The sequence below is a fragment of the Pipra filicauda genome, unplaced genomic scaffold, assembly GCF_003945595.2.
Source record: "Pipra filicauda isolate LSUMZ 115617 unplaced genomic scaffold, ASM394559v2 scaffold4_size7858003_pilon, whole genome shotgun sequence".
Classification (NCBI taxonomy): Eukaryota; Metazoa; Chordata; class Aves; order Passeriformes; family Pipridae; genus Pipra; species Pipra filicauda.
The window spans coordinates 1429399-1450468 of record NW_024104643.1 but is presented as its reverse complement, the minus strand read 5'-3'; the positions used below and the strand labels follow the sequence as shown (position 1 = coordinate 1450468).

General features: G+C 36.1%; 1 protein-coding gene across 2 annotated transcripts in view; it reads left to right on the top strand.

Moving 5' to 3' along the window:
- Positions 1-21070, top strand: part of SYT1 (synaptotagmin 1) — a 127510-nt gene that overhangs the window by 45166 nt on the left and 61274 nt on the right. Inside the window, exons 3-5 of one of the 2 annotated variants that reach the window (XM_027747797.2) lie at positions 922-1035; positions 4300-4467; positions 8292-8459. In XM_027747797.2, coding sequence (XP_027603598.1) covers positions 922-1035; positions 4300-4467; positions 8292-8459 — 450 coding nt within the window. Of the gene's footprint in view, positions 1-912; positions 1036-4299; positions 4468-8291; positions 8460-21070 lie in introns of both variants that reach the window. The other variant, XM_027747796.2, reaches the window with a different exon arrangement.

Genomic DNA, 21070 nt, shown 5'->3' with positions numbered 1-21070 from the left:
ATAAGAATGTGCTGGAATAAGATCTACATAGTTAGGTACGGTTCATATGGTTTAATAATTGTATGAATTACCTTTTCCACAGTGCAAATACTTCTGCTTTCTGGTACAGAAAAAATATCATTTAGTATTTGAATTATATATAAAATCTAAGATAACTGAGGTATCCTTTAAAAAAACAGGGTTTATTCCATAGGCAAAGATGTAAGCAGTTCTGTATTTCTCTGTGTTTGTTTCTAAGCAAACTAAAATCAACTTGCAATCAATTTGGTTCAGCCAAGCTTTATAGTGAGAATGAATAAAAAGGAAATTGGTCTCGGGAGGGAGGGAAAAGGAGGAACATGCATTTGCTAATGGCATGGTAGAAACTTTGCTTCCATATTCATTCTAAATAAACATGAAAAATGTTTGGCATATGATTGTAGGAAGAGCTCATCCACAGCACATGCTCTTGATCATAGTAGTCTTACGGAAACATGTTGCGAAATGCAAACAATTCACAGCATGCACAAACAGGGTTGACGTTGTCAAGATATTCTTAAGTTGAATGAATGCGTGACTTTGCTTATTTAATAGCATGTTTGCCTCCTTGTGCCTCTTTAAGAGCCCGTTTGAGCCCAGAAGAACTTTTTTTTTTACATCGAGATGATATTTTGTTTCTACTTTCAGGTTTTATAACAATCGTTGCTTGTTATAGCCCAAGGAGCATTCTTCCTACTTCCATTGCTTGCTTGCTGATTTATAACATCTTCTTGAGCAACCCAAAAAGTATAAATATATATGTAAACTGCATATTTGAATTTCCGCTGTCATGCTTGCTTTTAATGGCTTTAAAATAGATTTGAGCACAGTATCTTTTTTAAACTGTACTTAACAGCTTGCCTCATTTATGAATATTACATTCCTTCTTTCTAGGCTCTTAAGGATGATGATGCTGAGACTGGGCTGACTGATGGGGAAGAGAAGGAAGAACCCAAAGAAGTTGAGAAGCTAGGGAAAATCCAATATTCTTTGGATTATGACTTCCAGAACAATCAGGTTTGAAATAACCAACTTGTAACATTTCATTTCTGTGTGTGCAAGAGGAGAATGAAGTCATACATTTAGTTACAGTAGATATTTCTGAAATCCTTGCTGCTTGCACAGAGTAAAGGGAGAAAGCAAGACAGAATATTCATTACAGAGGTACTACTAAATTGGTATTGAATGTACTTGGAGTATATATTACACCTTTAATCAAAAACTGAAGACACAGTTTTATCTCATGGTTATTAATAACTTATATTAAGACATCACCAATCAATGTCCACCCACATTACATTATGGAGTGTGCATGCAGAAACTAAAATGTAGCTTCAGCCTTCAGGTATTTAAAATGTAAGCAAACATACATGGAAGGAAAAAGAGGGACATAAAGGTAAGTTGGTTCACTGTGTGTCTTTTAGCAAGTTGGTAAGATTGCCAGAAGTTCCTTTCTCTTGCTTCATCAAGTGTGCACTTTGCTGTAATAACTAGCTGCATCAGGTTCTGTTGCTCTCCATGAAAGTGCACTTAATAGCCATGAAAATTCTAGTTTGGAATAAAAGTTCAAATAAACAGGTCAGCACCCAAAAAAAAACCCAGGAAAGTTGAACAAGAAGTTAAGGACTGATACTTATTCAGTACCCTACTCTGAAGCTGGTAAGACCAAACTTTGGCATACTTACCCAAGTTTTCAGAATAAATAGATACTGTAATGTGATGTAGACCTAAAATCGACCTACTTAACAGGTCTGGCCACATCCTGAACTAGCTTATATTTAATTCCCCTCCCTGGCCTCTTTGCCAGGGATGACTTTCGTCAATTATACCAATTCACAGCCTTACATTAAACTTCACAGTGCTTAACTTTGGCGCAAAGTACACCAACACTTCTAAGTTCTTCACTTCTGCTGCATATCTTTCAGTAAACTTGAGAACACATTATCCTGCATTTCATTTTTTGACAATTTCAGTCACAACCACATAATTCTTTCCTGTTTATGGAAAGAAATTACTTTTGAACTTAAATCCCAGTTAATTTTTATTAATCACCTGAACTGACTTCCACATGTAGTTGTGATTTATTTCCACATTCATATACTTTATTTGATGCTGTTCATGGAATCTGGCACTTTTAATTGTTGCAAGACAAAATAAGAGAAAAATTAAGAAAAATTTCTCTGTCAGTAGGAGGGTATTTACACACAGCTATGACCTGGCATAATAAATAGTATTTGCCTGTATTTTCAACTGTCTTCTGACTATCAGTGCTTGGTTTTCAATGCAAGAGCTAAAAAGAGTTTTGAAACCTTTCAAGAAACTGTGGTTAAAGGAGCTTTTCCTCAACTCCCAGAGCAAATTCCCTGGCCGTGTGATGAGTCACACTGATCCTACTTGAAATCAGTATGAAATCAGTATGAAATGTTAGACCCTTCAGAAGCAGAAGATTTAAAGGGGTAAAGGAAAAGCAGCAAATGAGTTCTGACAAATGGATTTCAGTTTCCTTAGAATATGAAAACAAATCTTCTGTGTGAATTTTATTAAAGGAAGTGTTGATTTTGTGAACCATATTTTACAAAGGGAAATAGGATGGAAGAACCACAAATCTGTAAACATGTGTTGTATTTAATTATTGTAATAAATTATTTGAGTTATGTATTCCTATTTTATTTTGCTGCTCTAAACTATGTTGCAGCTTAGAATTTGTTGAAGGATAGATGATATAAAAGAGTAGGAGAGGGGGTTCACTTAGGTTAGTATAGTGCAGTGGCATGAAACTACAGTCCTAAAATTTGGCTAATGTATTGCACAGGGTTAAAAATGGAGACAAGATGACTGATGTACTCTCCAGAGCACTGTTTCTCAGTTTTAGGGAGAGAAATTGTAAAGGGGAATTGAACTGCTTTTCCACTCCGTTAACTAAAAATCATAGCCTTGTTTTTCACTCTTTGATGTGAAAAACTTGATGTAGATCCTGAGCCTATCTATGTATTTATGAAGTGTTATGCATCTAGAATAAGAATGAGACAGAAAAGGAGAAATGTTTCATGCAGCTAAAGGAAAATGTTTCATTGAGCTTAAGAGTCCTATAGGAGGGAAAGCATACAGGCCATACTATGAATTTAAAACTGGTAAAAATAAGTCTAACTTTCAGGAATCTCTCATAAGCCAGAAGCTTCTTTCCTAGATTGACTATATTGTTCTGTATTCCAATTGTTAGAGCCTCTGTTTCCAATTTTAAACAATTCATCCATGAGAGAAACAAATATATTGTGACGGAAGCACTGATTTAGAAGAAAATATTCTCAGATTTCATTCCCAGTTCTTAATATGTTGTCTTCAGAATGACCTTGAAGACTCATTTCAATGTTTACCTTAGTTCTGTATCTGTGGAACAAGATTAAAAGTATTTTCTTTTTCTCAGCTCCATTATGCTGATGAGGCCTAATACAGGCTGGGATGTCTAGATTACATGACATTACATGACATAACGTAATGTAACATGAGCCTTCATTTATAACACTTAAAAAATGGCCAAGGCATTTACAAGTTTCATCTGTGCTTCAGTTTTATTTTTATAAGTGTATAAGCGATTTAAAAACTTATTTTTCTGTTTTGCAATGAGATTACAAATTGTTACTAGGATTAGATTACCAAAGGTTAGTTTTCATGGAGTATTTTTTGAAAACACTGTCTTTAAATTACTGACTGATCCCATCTGTATACATAGCAAGAGAACTTAAATATAGGGAAGACTGAAAGATCCATTTGTTTTCAGTAAAGCTCCTCCAGAGGATCTGCATTTGATTTCATCACCTTTTTGTGTTTGGTTTGGGGGGAAGGTTATGTGTTGGGGGTTTAGAATACAAATTTTGTAGTCAAAATTAGACATTGTCGATTGTTTAATAATGTGATTTCTATTCATGGTGCTCAGCATAGAAAAATAATGCACAAGCAGAGAGAGCAATTGAAAGTTATTTGATTGCAGTCTTTAAAAAGATGAAGTCTGTATTTAGCTGTAATCAGCTGCCCTTTGAAAACCTCTTTTCTGCTATAAAGCAGCTTTTGTACAGTCTGAATCTGCCATAATTGGTTTTCTAAAGTCAGTAGTGTTGCTTCATTTGCCTTCCTTGAAAAATGGAGGGGGGGTGGGGCAGGACAGGGGACAGGGCAATAGTTTCTCATAGACCAAAAATAGAGTCTGCATGTGTATATCTCTGTTACGTGTTTTTTATAAATATCTATTTGAAATTTCATTGTGCTGTTTGTCTCTCTTTTCAGCTTCTTGTTGGGATTATTCAAGCAGCTGAGCTGCCTGCATTAGATATGGGTGGTACATCTGATCCCTATGTAAAAGTCTTCCTGCTGCCTGATAAGAAGAAGAAATATGAAACAAAAGTCCACAGAAAGACCCTTAACCCTGTTTTCAATGAGCAATTTACTTTCAAGGTAGTTCTTGATAATTATTGAAACTTTCATATTTAACCACTATGTGTCTCATGCTTGGCTATGGATTTAGTTGTCTTAGTTAACTGGTAACTGCAGTGTAGTGATTTTTTATGTTGTAGAAACCTGTGATACTCAATCTTCTTATAATGTAGGCTCAGCCTTCAGTAGGTTTAAAAGGCACAGTTTGATTTTAGGCACTTTGGTTAACCCGATGTATGACAATCTGATCCATATTTTATGTGCAAAATGATAAATAAATGTAGTAAATAAATAAAATGTACAAGAAATTCAGAAAACAGTGACACTTTGACAAATGCCGTGTAAATTTTACTACACGTAGGGACAGAAAGTCATAGACAGAAAATTTATTTGAGGAGGAAAAACAGTTTTCACTCGAGGAGGCTTTCACTAGTAGGAGAACTAGGCCTGGGAAAAACCCGGTGTGGGAGAATATTCTTTCCCATGAATAGTGCTATCTGTTTCTCTGCCTGCCTGTTTTGAGAAGTAATCTCCCCTGTTGCAAGAAGAGCTAAAAGTACTCACAGACATGCCTGAGGCCCCTGCTGGGGGAGACTGAGACCATAAAAGCACAGGGGAGAATATAGCCTTGAAGTTATGCAGATGCAAAAGGTATTGTTATAAAAGCACCAAAACGGGTTTCCTGGGCTGCTCTTTCACCTGCTATGATTTTATCAGTGTATTTAGGGTTTCTGACTTTGGAATAAACTTTTCCTTAATACCTTACCTGTGGTTTGGTATCTGGATTTAGCTGCAGGTATATAAATTCTTACACTAGACAAACACTCTTTAAATAACTTTGTAGTCCAGTTTAATGGCATTCAGTATAATATTTCTTTTCCTCAAAAATAAGTTAAAACTCGAGGAAGGTAAATGGATGAGGACAATATGGCATATTAATCTTGCTAGACTTTGTCATAGCAGTTCTTTGCCATGCTACTTTACATATGAAAAGAAATCCTGTGTCAGGTTTAATAACATATGAACTAAATAAATCTAGCTAAGGCTCACATAGCAGTATTTACATCTTTCCAATAATATCTATTATTAGTGTTTTTCTAAAACTGTAGCCAAATTTAAGCTCTACTTAAATACAATAAAGGAATACTATACAGCATGTTTCACAGGGCTTCTCCTAGTTCCTCTGCTGTTACTTTAGGCCTTTCTCTCTGTGCCCAATCTTATAATGACAGCTACAGATTGAAAACAGGAACAGTGAAAGACTCAGGCTATGAAATCATTCAATGAGAAAGATATCCCTGGAGGACACAACTACTACTGCATATATAAGCTTATTCTTTCCTTGAAGATGTTCATAAAAGTAATCTTTTGTGGGGAGTTATTTTTTTCTCGAGCTTTCCTAGGAGAGTATTTAAAAGAAAACAGAGTTCTGAATTGCATATTCCCATGCAGCTCACAAAAGCAAAGAAAGAACCAATAATGCTGTCATCTAAGATGAAAACACAAATTATAAATCAGATCAGCCACTCCTGAGCTATAGTGTCTACTTGTTGTAAGTCTCATCTTTAATATTCAAATTCAAATTGAATATTAAAGAATAGTTTGCTCCAGAGAATAGTTTGCTTTCCACACAGGACCTGATAGAGTGTTTAAGCACATCCCAGTATGGTACTGATTATCCCCTGCATACTGTGGTCTGTACTTGAGAGAAAACCAACAGAGGATGCCAAGTACTGTCATTGTTCTAAGGGCTACTGTGAAAACCACAAATGACCATTTAACTAGTGCTGCAACTGTAATAATAACTTCCATGGGAACTATTGACAATATCGTGTTTACTTGGGCAGAGCTTTATTCCTGTGACCCACTTCAGGTGGTGTACATCTTCTGTTGGCATCCTTCCCATCTCTCTGGCAGCACTGCCCACCAAGCAGCCCAGGCCTATTTTGCTGCCTTCTCCCAGGGCACAGCTGTGAGCTGCCTGCCTTCCTCCCAATGTAGGGCTAATGGGAATGAGATGACTTATGTTTCTGCTGTATTGTATCTTGAGCCCTGAACTTTATTTCTTCCCTTCTTTGGGTGGTTCCCTGTGGCAGTCCCTTTTTCATTTCTTTTTCCCAGATGTCTATGGTGCTGTTCCAGGGTGCAAGTGTTTACCAGGCTTCAGCTGTCTGAATTGTATCCCCACACTGCACTGCCAAAAGGAAACCAAGAAATCCTAGCTGGACTACACCAGGAGGTATTCCTCCTCAGGTCCAAAGTGGGAAAAGGGTTCATGTCTAGAGGAATGACATTGTCTGTGTCAGAACATATTCTTTTACCATGGTCTCACCTGCTTTAAGTCAAAAGACTGACTATGTCTGAGCAGAAAGCAGGGAGAGGGAGCAATCCTTCACAAAAGCTGAGGCCATCCTTGGTAGTCCAGAACAAAGACAGAGGCTGAAACTACTTTAGAGGTAATGAATGAAGGAAGGATTTTAAAAGGTAGATAGCTTAAATGAGCTTTACTGAGGTCAAGTTAATGATTACCAAAAAGTAAATAATGATGAATGTAGCCTTTGCATGCATTCCAAATGACCAGGATCCAGTGTAAACTAACAGAAAAATAAACTTTAGAACATTTTTCTTCTCCTGTTTTTGAGGCTGTGTAAAAATAAAACTAACATTATTTAGAATTTTTCCTTCCACATATAATTGCTCTCTGTAGCTTTTTAGAAGCTACAAATATATACAGAATGAAAATAGATTTTGCTGTAGTATTTACTAAAATATACAACCATGTACTACTGAAACTATTCTACTTGATAATGGAAGCTAGACCTAGCTCTCAGTTTGATAAGCTTATTTTAAACATTATATAACATGTTATGTAAAAGGAAAACTACTCACGTTATTAGTAAGTTATTTTAAGAAGCAAGTGGAAGCCAAACAGTAGCAGAAGACAACAGTCCTAGGGTTTAAACAGACTGGAACATGCAGAGGTTAACAAGGACTGTGATAATGCTATGCTTCCATTTCTCTTTATATATAGACAATTAATAGATAAATGTTTAATGAAGCCTGTGGAAACTGTTTATACTTGCAGAATATATTCAGATTGACCAAGTGTTCACATGTATCCAAACAGTTCCTAAGTCAGACCTTTTCAGACAGCCACTCAAGTGTAGCTTACCTGAACTGTTTGTCTCCATCTGAATATTAAAAATGTGACTTATAAACATCCTAACCCACAGCATCTGTCTGAACCACATCAGAACAGCTGCAGAATTAGTCAGAACTTGGCCTTCTGCCACCACAGTTTCTAGCTATACACTGTGACTTAGAAAGCACCTTAGTGTCTACCATGTGAAAGGTGTAATAATGAAAAATATGCCTTGGTAAGTAATAGGTAGTGGTACTGTAAGAGAACTGTTTAGCATCTAATTACTTTGTGTCAGATACAGTAAGCCAGTTCTGTTTTTTACATCAATCTGGGAGCTACCCATCTCTGAGTGATGATGGGTGAATTATTGAGGAAAAGACACCATTGTGTCAAAAGTTCATGTCTCTTCAGTGCAAATAATTGAGCTTCTTGTTTCAGTTTCATCACCCACAAAATGATTTGAAGTAGAATGAGAAAAATCCAGGAGTGATGAGTGAGCTGCCACATTGTTCTATCGAGTGCCAGACCCTTGTCTCAAGAAATACCGCGTCTGGTGACTCTGAAACAAATACACCTCATAATTTTCTCTGCAGTTCAATTTACCTGAGATGACAGCTGACAAACCAAAGAAATAGATTTGCATTGTAGTGGACCAATCTTTATTGTCTCAGATGTGGAGTTTGTCATTTTCTCATCTTTGCAGGTGCCATACTCTGAGCTGGGTGGAAAAACTTTAGTGATGGCAGTTTATGACTTTGATCGTTTCTCCAAACACGATATCATTGGGGAATATAAAGTTGCAATGAACACAGTGGACTTCGGTCATGTCACTGAGGAGTGGAGGGACTTGCAAAGTGCAGAGAAAGAAGAGGTAAGAAAAATCAGACTTTTCCCCCCCAGGACACTTTTATCCTCAGCTAGAGAAACAAACTAGCAACATTTTTTTTTTTGCCAAGGCAGCTCCCATCTGTTATCAGCATTTCTCAGACTTGCTTCACCTGATACATTTTTGATAAGCATCTTTTCCAGTAGTCATTGAGTGGGACATTCTCCTTTGCTAATCCGATCAATGATACTTTGTGCAACATATTAAAAAAGTTTTCATGAATTTTACTTTTTCTTGAATTGGTGCAGTTTGGGTATGTAGAATTTGTATTTGCATTGTAAGAGTGGTGTGCATTTAGATTTAATTGTCGTTCTCAGTGTTTGCATCTTAAGACATGTTATTGTGCATGATGATAATGGTAGGTTTTCATTGAAATATCTTATAGTTTTATTGAGCTGATATGCAAAAATATCCATTGATTAGAGTTATGAATTTTACAAAAACCTTGGAATGGCATCTCACTTAAATATTTATCATCTTTTTTATTTTTGTCTCTATGTCAACATCCTATGGATTTGTTATTTAGTAGATATAGTGCTACATGTACACAAGACACTTCTTGGAAATATTTTATCACCAAATTGTGCATTCTAGGAGGTTGTTCATACTAATACATCCAACTTTCTGCTTATTATAAGACCATTTTGTATTCATTTTTACGTTATTTTTCCTTTTGATCGATAGTACTTCGCCTACTCATAATAGTCAGAGTGCATGGGGTACTTCAGTGCTCTTGTTTAAGGAGAGGGAATCGTGAGTCTGAGTTTCTCATCGTCTAATTTAGATAATAAGCTGCTTTGGATTCAAACCCTAATTTCTGTAATTAAAGGGACAATCTGAATGAAATCTTTCCTTCTTACAAGTGAAAAAACCTGAATATTGGATTTAGATTAAAAGCTCCAAAAAATGCAGCCATGCAGGCTTCTTTCCAAAAATGGTAGATTTCAGTGTTGCCTTTTTGAGTGTTTGTTTTTCAAGACTGTATTTTGAGATGGCTTTTTTCAACTGCTTATTGATTTGAAAGGCACTGCTACATTGAGACTTTTCTGTATGACATTTTTTCATGGTGACGGCATTTTTTCATAATGACAGCACTTACAGGGTACATTGGTACCCTTGCTATATGGGACATTTTTCTTTCACTCTTAGAGCCAAATATGAAAATGAAAAAAAAGAGAAAAAGGAAGTTTGTAGTTCGAGGGCCCTGTTCCTTTAAAGCCTCAACCCACCTGAAAGCTGGAAATATGAAATTTTATTAAGCAGCAAATTGGTCTTCTATTGCAATATTATGTATGATTTCAAAGTGTTTCGTGTTTTTCTGTATCAAAACACATATAATAAGCCAAATACTACACAAAGAGGAATTGAAACTTTACCCTTGTAGTATAACTTCAAGCTTTAAGAAAATAAACAATTATATCCCCATATGCAGCTGACAGATAACATGTTATAGAATAGTGTGGGATTTCACCTGTCTTGTGGCATAGAACATTGCCTCTTAAGTTTTCTAGCTAACATCCACAGTTAAATCTCAGTCACTTTTCTGCAACAGCTTCAGAAAGTTCATACTCTGCTAATGCAATATGGTGAAAATGTTACTTGAAGCAGATATTGAGCAGTGTAAGCTACTTGCATAAATGCTTTCTGATTTGGAAAACATCTTTTATAAAAAAAGAAGGTAATTAAAATTAATAATTCTGGAAGTATTTGGATATTAGAAGAGTATTACAAGAGCTTTGAATAGTTTGCAGTAGAGATGAAATCTAGGTTGCTCTCAACTTCCTTCATATGTCGGGTACTATGTGTGCAGGAAAACCATTGTAATTTTTATACCTTTTGGATAGGGCCTTTTTGAAGTTGCTACCAAGCATGGCTATTTTATTTGTGAGGAGCTAGGTAATATGATCTTATGAAACATCATGAAAAACTGTGCTTACACCAACATCCTAAATATTATTTCATACTACAAGAGAACTTCTGTTTTACTCTTGCACCTCAGTGTTCATAAGCATACAAGGTATCCAATCAATATGGAAAAATATCATAACTTAGGTTGTATGGAGACTTTTTAATCTTAGTTTTCTATATACTATGTGTAGCTTTTCTGCACCAGCTCATTAGCTCACCGTACAAATAAAAAGTGACCCCACAGAAGCCAGTTACTCACGAGCCAAGTATATTTAATCCACAAGGTCTTCACTTATTTCTGCTCCATTATGGAACCTCTACTTCTGTCATATGTATGTTGAGCCTGATTCAAAGAATTGCTTAGCCCAATTTAGAAAAGAAATCTCTACCAAGAACCAAGAGAGTTGCATTTGTCAATGGTTTGGGAGTTATCTTCACACGAAATGTCATTCATATTCCATATTTGACTCAACTACCTCACCATCTTTGATGTTCCAGTCCCTGCTCCACAGCAAAGATGCTAAGCAAATTCTAGTATATTTTAAGGGATAATAAATAGGGGACAGAAATCGTATCTCCATAAAGGGGTTATCAGCTGACATAGCAGATATTGCAGAATTCACAGCAGATATAGCTGTGATCAAGAAGTACCTTGGTTTCAGTATTAGTAAATACATCACCACACATATGAAGGTTAACATGATTTACCTATGCCAGATATGTAGCAACAGACACATTCTTGTCTCTTGATAGTGATCATGAACATGATATGGTGGCCTAACTTACTAAAAAGGCAAATTAAAACCTAAGCAACTGGATTTCATGCACAAATTTATGACAAATGTAATTTTATTGCTACCAAAAAGTCTTTTGCAGACTATTCTACATGGTATAATTGTGTAATGAATTTGTTCTTGAAAAGCACTTCTGTATGTGGCCTGCAATATTTGAAGAAAGATAGGTTTTATTTCCTTTTTTGCCTTTGCAGAGGTTAGGTAAGTTTAGCAGTTCTTAGAAACCTAGTGCTAATCCGAATTCTAAATATTTTTGAAATAAAGTATCAGATGTCAGACTATCCTTAATGTTTTAATTTTGGCACCTAAACAAGATGTTTACCAGAGCACATCAGTGGCAATTGTCACCAGTCACGTTAAAAGAACCATCTAGGTGGCCTCAGTCAAACAGAGTATAAAAATCTTTTTAGTTTCCTTTATGTCAAATTCAGTTGATGCACATCATAGAATTACAATTTAATTAACATTTCAATCATAGGAGGCAAAATAATTTTATGAGCAGTTACTCTTTCTTTTGCTCATAAAGCTCCACTGTACTTTCTGTCATTTTTTCTAAATGGGCTTGAAATTGATGACAGAGGATGAAGGTTTAATGAACTAATTTGAAGCACTACTTCTTACAGCCCAGCCATTTGAATGGCATTTCTCTGACACTGCCTTCTCTTCTGGGAAAGGTCTTATTAATATATTTATGTTGGTGAAGCACTTTGAAGGTACAAGCCTTTATGTGAGCATTTGTTACGACTGGGAGAGGGCTTTGGGAATGTAAAAGTCTGTGCAACAATTGCTAAATATTGCGGAGACCACTACTAATGAGCTTCATACCTTGAATCTTTTTTTTCTTGTCTGCTTTTACCTGTGGTCTCCTTGTGAATATATGGAGTTGACTTAACCAGTAGTCCTTCAGTCTTATTTGACTGAGAGCATGGGAGGGACAAGTGGTAAATACTGAAAGGTTATTCACTTTTACTAAGTCTGACATATAATGGTTTGGGCACAGAGTGTTAAAAAGCAGATCACAGGAGTTTGCTCGTCTCTGTCATGTACCAGATGTCACTGCCATTAACTTTATCTGAGTACACACTGCATCCAATATCTGTTATCACTGCAGTACAGAAGGCGAGACAGACCTCTTCTTTGCTCACAGTGGTGTGAATCATACTGAGAGTCATCTTCTGAATACTTCAGCTGATTTCCCTCCAGACATTTTCTTATATTGGCACTTAAATTGAAAACCTGTTGTAGCAAACATGCCAAGAAATTTTACGGAATATAAGGAGAAGCAGAAACAATTCTTTCCCTTGGAAGCAGTGGAGAAGCGTAAGGAGAAGGATCCTTGACCTGACAATATCCACCACCAAGAATTCTGCAAACCTTTTATGACTGCCATCTATGAAAGACCGATATTGGTTAATGGCTTAAATATTGTTAAAATCTTTGAAAGACTTTTGTCCAATGCAGCGAACTGTGCAAAGAAGCAACTGCTCACTGAAGTCCACCTCAAATATGCCTACTAATTAGGACTGTGGCAGGAACTTGAGATGCTGTCAGAATCCACAGAATGGTGATTTTTTTTTTTCTATTTAATCTGTCTCTGTCACTCTCCTTCTCTGCCCATTTCTCTCTTTTTCCTATTTCTTTCTATGTCTCTCTACGTCATATTTACTGTTAAATAAAAACTATTGACTTTGGCATATGGTCTCATTTGCACCTTAATTCAGGCAGAGGCATCTCTAATAATTTTAAGAACCTGATCATAACGCCTTCACATGAGACTCTATGCATTATCTGATCAGGCATTCACCATGGATAGGTTACATGATGGATGCATGCTCATGTCACAGTGCATTGTGATGGGTATATTTTATACATGACTTCTGAGTTGGAAGTCTGCTGGAAAACACCAGCTTCACTCTCCTACATGATGCACAATCCCAAGCAGGAGAAATGCTACACTACTGCCTTGGAAATGGGTGAGATGCAAGCATTCTGCAGCTGGAGAGTGGAAGACCAGTTCTGTGAAGCTTGATGTGGGCAATACCTGAGGATTGTTCTTTTCTTCCTCATGAAAAAATAAAAGTTAAAGGAATGAGGTGGGAAGTGGGCCTGAAACAGGTATATTTAATACCTTCATATACTTCATAGAAGTTAGTGAGCCACCAAGGTTATTGACTCCAGCACTGAAACTTGCGGAGAGTTAAGAGTTAAAGGACATTTTTTACAAAAGTCGCTGTCAAAGTACAGCAGCAATTCACTGTTACTTTCTGTTATGGTTGTATGATAGATGGACAGATGATCTAATAGGCCTTTCCCATCTCTGATAGTAACACTTAGTTCTTTTACAGCTTTGCAGATAGCACAGTGCTTTGCGAACGAAAGTATCATTATCCCTAGGGAGATGCTGTCAGAGTGTCAGACAAATTTTAAAATGTGAGGTCTCCTTTATTTAGCTGCATATTGGATCATGATGTTTTCTTCATACTGTTCGCATTTCCTCAAGTTCAGTTCTTATCACACCCAATTAAAAATCTAAGGGGGTTTTAATTTTCAGGTCTGTGGAGAGTTCCATAGAGTAAATTCACAGTGTTGAATGCCTGTTCAACCCTGTAAGTATAGGATCTGTCCTGCCAATGAGCTGATTTTCATAGTAAGATAGGGGACAAAACAGGTTCTCAAGTTTGACAATAAGCAAGCCTGTTTAAAATTCTTTTGCAGTTACTTAGTTGGTTTTCATCTTGAACTTGAAGATGTTAAAATGTTGTGATGTTACAGGGAAAACAATATTATTTGAGTAGAGCAGTTAGAATACTGTTCCAGGCTATTAAAATTATGCATTTCTTTTCTTGCCTTTTATACTCAAACTGCTGACAATCCCACTATATACCTTTATTGAGTATTCTCTTTCTTAACTCCCTGTCTAGAAGAGACACCATAGGAGGTCAGAGGCATTCTTGTGTTATAATAAAAAGAATGTAATTGGCATGCTTGAAATCAAAAAGGAACTTGTCTTGATTCATCTTCGGGCTGTCTGGCTTTACAGGTATTAAATTCAAATACACAAAACAGTAGAAAGAAGGAGAAGTTCAGTGATAGTGTTAAATTCAGGCTCTTCTGGGCCCTTTCTGTTTCTGGACAGTATTCATTCTGAGATCAGAAAAATTTCTATTGTATATTTGTCAGAAACGTAATGATTACCATTTTCCTTCCAAGTGTGGAAAGGCATCTTGAGGTTAAACTGTGCAAACAAAATAGATCCTACACTTAGTGCTGAGCATCTAATATAGTACATAAATACATATATGTTATGTGTTATGTGTCATATATTACATATATCTGTAATATATACACATTACAGAAAATAATATAACACACAAAATAATAATACACATATACAAAATACACAAGATTTTAATAATACACAAACACACACAAATTAATAATAAATATACAAAATTTAATAATATGTCTATTAAACAAATACTAGTTAATTTTATTATTTATAATTATCATAATTATTTTATTTACTTATTCATTCATTCATTCATTTTAGACCAGGTATATTCCTAAAAACTTCATAGAAAATTACAAGGCCAAAGGAAGGAACAGTGGACAATTCCCAGCCTCTGCTTCTTAATGTTTGGGATTGTACAGGATATTTTAAAGTTCTAAAACACTGCTTCATACAATGGCAGTTGGAAAGCAGTGTTCTGAAAAGTGTCTTTACAGGGTTTTGAGAAAGATACTGAGAGGGATCAAAATCATCTTTGAGTTCTTTTTAGAAAGACTTAAATAGAATTTTTATTCAGATAGCTGATGTATCAGTCATTTGCATGGGTTGAAGTATATTGCAAGTGGAAAGTACTGAAGCTAGAGTATGAAGAGATGTTTTGGATGGAAACTGCAGTAGGAATTCCAGGAAATCCAAAAGTAATTGTGGAGTACTCCCAGGTATAAAGGTCTGTAATCTGGGAGCGATGGCAAATGGACCTGCAGAATCAACCAATGAAAGGGTCACAGAACATGCTATATCTGAAATTTTCCAGCATTGGTCTCCAGCTCGACTTTCCTGTACTTACTTATTTTTCTGACTACCAGCATCAAGTGAATGCATAATGCAGAGGCAGAAATTGCCTCACTAGGTTCTAGGCAGAAGCTTTGCAGTAGTCTGGGATAATAATTTACTTCCCTTTCTCTCTTACATTTCCAAACCAACAGTGACAAAAATGGTTATCTGATTGCTGTTACAAACCAAGATCAAGAGCTAAGGGAAGCTGCAAAACAACACTATCAAAATACTCCATCATAAGTGTCATTAGAAGGACCTTCAGAAAGAGACCAAGATTTTAATAGAAATCATGAGGGAAAAGCAAGTCTCGAAAAGACAATGACAGCATTTTCATTAGAAGATTGAGGAGTAATATGCCACTATAATCTGCTCACTTTGTTGAGTCCACTTCATGTAGAACTAAAAGATTTTGCTTCCAGAAGCATCAGAGAAAAATGTATTTTTGAAGAGGAAAAAGTCAAAGATTTAGGAATAGTGGTCCAGGAAAGAAAGCTATTAACCATTTTCTTCATTTTTTTTTCCTCTGTCAGCTTTTAAACACTGATTTAGACCATGTCAGAGATTACCATAGTAACCATTTAACCTCTTTTCAGAGCCTGTTGTGTTTCCATTTAGTTCAACAATGAGCTTAACTGGTATTTGAAGCACTTTGCATTATACCTGTGATAGGAATTAGCACCAAATGCCCTAATCAGTTAGAATCCAGAACATAATACTGTATTTTAAGTTCAGTGGTGTTGGGCTTTTATTTAGTTTATGCTCATGTTTTAAGAGGTAGAGTACATGAATTTAGGAAGTATTACCAGGTCTTATTTCTAGGCTAAATGGATGACAGACAGCAATACCTCAGTCCTACAGTTACCTGTTCAATTGTATCATATAACTCAGCCTTCTAGAAACCAAAGGCCAAAGAAATCTCTTACAGTGGCTGATGTGTTGTTAGTGTGTTGATGCAGCTGGGTGGTTTTAGTGCAGTCAACCCTGTACTTCTCTCCTCTTTCTTTTCCATGGCCTTCTGCATCTTACTTTGTGATTGTTACCATCATAACTAGAGAAACACTCAGAACTTGATGATTTAAATTAGATTCTAAAAATCTTTGGAATAGCATAGTCTTTTTCACTTGTTCATGTCTAATTCTTTCTGGGCAGGATGCTGTTGTACAAAATAATAAGTTGCTGAAAAAAAGTCATTTTCATAGAACATCTCCGTTTCTGCATTTGATTCATTCTCCCTTTGTAGATTAATGGAGAACTGACATTTCCAGTTTTAACATCTTGCAATCTACGACTTGCATACAGTTCTCTTTGAAGGACTATGGCCAGTCTTTCATTTTCTATCTCACAGATCATGGCAAATATTATTATTCTTGCATGCTCATCAGTAACTCTACATCATACATAATATTTAAGAGATTAACAAGATTGACAAAAATACTTTTCTGTACCTTATCTGAGCATGATTTATAATGTTTGTGCTCTACAGTTCAAAGTTTTTAACCTCTCTGTCATCTAAAATTCCAATAGCAAGGAATTTTACTCCAAGAACGATACCATTGTTGAAAGATCAAACCATTTCTCCTCTCTCTCTCCCCCTCCATTTTCCCCTGTCTCCCCTTAGCCCCCCCACATACACCTCCCCAGACTTCCATATTTCTGGCCACATTTAGGGAGAAATTCATAACATGCTAATTCTTCTCTCAGTTTCTTATTCTTTTCAGTTTTCTTTTTTTTTTTAACTTCTACCATCATTTTATACACCTGAGTAATTCAGTGAATAATTAACTTGCATTTTGTAGCCTCCAGTTAAAAGTTGCAGTTGCTTTTTATTATTTATGTTGACCAGAGATGAAACTTTTGTGAATCACTCCACTCCTCACTTCTGAGCATATATTCTCTCACTTTTGGTGTATCTGTGCTTATGAGATGTAGACCTGAGCGTAAAGCAGAAATACATCTTTCTTTTAGGATGCATCTTTGGTAATGAAAGTTTTGTGAGCAATCTTAAGTTGCATTCACTGGGGCTTTTTGTTTCGCCTGGTTGCCTGGCTAGCTTACTCACTAGATGAATGGAGGAGTACTGTAGTTGTTTGGTCCCTTCCACTAGCAGAGTTTCCAGAGTATGATTTTTTTCTGTGGAAGGCTTGAGTATGGTCACTGCAACAGAATTACTACGGTGTCATTAGAGCAGAACACAACTCACTTTGAGCTACAATCATCAGTGCGTAGGTGAAATCCATTTCCGATCTCCTTTTGGACCCAGGTAAATTCTGTATGTGCTTCTTGCTGGCCAAAAGCAAGATGAAAAGATGTACCTGAAACTGAATCCACGGAGATGGAGGCCATGGCTTTTTCCTTGAGCATTATGTCTACGATTACAATTACAGAAATAATGCCAGAGATGGGAGTTTCCTAACTAGCAGTGAGGGAGTTGAAAGTGGTATGTTATTGCTGCTTGATTGGCTGCATGCATTTACCTACAACAGAACAGAATTAGCACTGGCACTGATAAAGGCAACTAAATCTGGGAACCCTTCACTGTGCCTTTCTCCACTTGTGGTTGACCTTGAGTTCAAATCTCTTTCTCTTAGCTAAAGACCTTGTCATAAAATTCTAACTGAAGCAATTCCCTGTACAATTACCATCACGTGGGGTTTATAACTTGCTGTTGATGCCACCGGCATAGAACACGCCACTGCCGCTTCACAGTGGTATGGCTGGCAATGGGCAGATAGCATCTGATCTTCCCTTTAGGTGCTTAATATTGGGTGCTACTGAAATTACTTCTGGTTGTCTGGAATCGAGTTATTTTACCTTTGTTTTTCCATATCTTCTTCATTAACTGTAAAAATTAACCAGAGGATCTCTTGTTGATGAGTAGAGCCTGGGCTTCAAAACTGGCAGCAGCTCATTTTTGTGGGAGTGCCCCGAGGTCTGTAGCTGACATCCCCTGTCTGTAAATGCCCAGGCTAGAATTAGATAGCAGTGGATTATGCTGAAAATGTTTTTCCTCATTTGGACTTTCACATTAATCAGTCAGGCCTAACATTAATTTTCTGTGATGTTTTAGAGCAGGCAAGTTTTCAATGATATGTGGGTCATTTAATTTTGATTACTCTGATTTTTTTTGCTTGTACTTGTTGTACAGAAAATAGATACAGCTATTACAAGTCTGTGACACAAACTAAGAGCTGCAGTTCTTCCACAGCACGTATCTGTAACCCATGATTTCTTTCTTGTCATAGTGCAATTGTATATGACAATACACCAAAGCTCTCAAAAAAACCCCACTTGTAACTTCATGAGCCATCTGAATTTGTGCATGTTTTCTCATCCTCTTTTTTTTTTTTACAATGAGAACCAATTTGTGTCATTACAATTTGATATAGCAAATGTTTCTGTAGATATAAAATCATAATTTTCTATATAAGCTTTAAATTATTAAATCATTTAAAATCTCTTAAAAGACATGATTATTTCTCCAGAATGCCTGTTAGTGATACTAAACTATTAGTTGATTTCTTAATGAAGAACTCTCTGCTTTTAGTTTAATTCATCAGCCTGAAGGAAAATATACACATTTATAGTGTATTGAAAGTTGCAGCTTTTATTATTAAAAGCATAAAATCCAAAAATTAGTATCTTCTGATACATTATAATTGTAAACGAGAACAGATTTTAATTAATATCTACTAGATTTTCTGCAGCAATCATATGTTCCAGAATGACTTGAGAGTATTGGTTTCCTGCTTGGATTTCAGCTGTAGAGTTCCAGAATTGGCATAAGTTCCTGCAAGCACCAATACCAGTCACATTATATAAGAATTTAAAGCTCTTTCTGTTTATATGTTCCCGGTCATGAAAAATAGCTGTTAGTCAGCCCTTCAAGCATAATCACTGCATGTAAAGCTTTGACTATCTTGTGTATAAACATTGGGACATGCTCCTTAGACTTTTTAGCCCACCTGTTCATTGATTCCTTGGGTTTGTTGCCAGAAGGCACCACTATATGAGCTTTTATGAGTCACTGAGGATGACATATCTTTAGATATGATCTATTTTATTTGCATTGAGCCTAGACTAGCTAACATTGAAATTTCATTTCTGAAAAAAAAATCCCATTTCAAAAAAATCTTTTGCTTAGAAATAGTGCTATTTCCTATCAAATCAGGCATTTGTCTAAATTAGGTGATGTTGTCTTCCCTAAGTCTGAAGGACTCGTAGATCTTTAAGGAACATTTTAAAGAACTTCCTATAATCAAGCTCAGTCTAGGAAACAGGCAGCATCCTGGAGATAGTAATGTTCTCCCAGTGCCAAGCTGGGAGGAAGTGGGCACAAGGAAACCCCCTTACAAGCTTGAAAGTTAGACCTTGCTTGGCTTTGGAGCAAAAATCTAGAAAGTGTCTGATTCTTAGCCCTTGGCATTTTGTCCTGGCTGCCTGACCATAGACTGCAAATTCTGAAAGCTCAGATCTCCTCATGGCATGCTGACTTCCAAAAAAATTCAAAAATTCTGAGTGAGACCTTACTAGCAAAGGGTACAAAGAGAAGGTTGCTGACAGGAGACCCATGTTTGTTTAGAGGCAGCTTTGCACCAGCACTGGAAAACTCTTAGAAGGTCTTCAAACCCAAAGAGTTTGAAAGTTTCTAATTTTAAGACATAAATAGATGAAGAAAATAACATGTCCCTTATAGCTTCAGCAAGTACTCCAACTGTTTTAAAAATGCGTACTTTATTTGTTATTGGATGTTACTGGATTCTACTCCAAGTCGTTGATTCTTGTTGCACCCTTCTTCAATAGGTTGAAGCCATTTAATACATGATGCTTCCTCTTCTCTATGGTACTTATGCATTGTAATCAAGTCACTTCCAATCCTCTTTTCAGAAAGCTGCAGAAATTAATCTTTTATTTTTTTTGCAATCAGGCTTTTTCTACTTCTTTCCAATAAGAGTTGTGACTTTTTACCTTCTTCGTAGTTTTCTGCATCTTAAAAAAAAAAAAAAAATGTACGCAGGAACTGTGTGCAATATACTTTATTTCTTTGCCAGGCAGGCAAAGTCACCATCTGCTTCTGATCATGTCTACTACTGAATGTTTTGCACAGGATTACACTAGCAGTTTGTGATCTGTAGCTTATTACCCTATAATCTCAGCAGGAGACATCATCTTGTAAGATACATTTCCTGATTCAGGACATACTTAGAAAGAGTCTTGGGTTCTTTATTTTAGAATGTAGAATTTTTGCTTTTGGCTGTATGAAAATGTCCTCCGTGTGACTGGTTACAGCTAAGTGATTAAGCACTTTGTCTCTGACCAACCTGTTGCATAATTATTTACTGTTATGACAGTACTTTTATCACCTGCTTACTTTATCAGCAAAAATTCTTCCCCATCTATAAAAACAGCAGTAGACCTTGAAGAGAAAAAAGAAAAAAAATGTGCACGTTCCCTTCATCAACTAAATTTACAGTGTTATCAAAGATGAATCTGGTTTTAGTTGAAAAGACCTTTTTTCCATAAAACAATGTGACTTCACATTCATTATATTTTATATCCTTTAAATCAGCATTAATACAAACTTTTATGAGTTCTTCTTTATTTTCGTCTGGGTTTGATAAAAGGCAAATGGCTGATAGATACCACCTTCATCCCATTTGGCCTTTTTCTGAGTCAGAGAGGCATAACTTTACCACTGTTTCAGTCTTCTGAAATTTCCCTTGTGGTCTAAGATTTATTAAAAATGAACATCATTGAGCCAGAGATTTTATGATAAGTGCAGTCTTCTTTCCTAGATTTTATAGATGACTGCAGTGACCTCTTTTTACTGA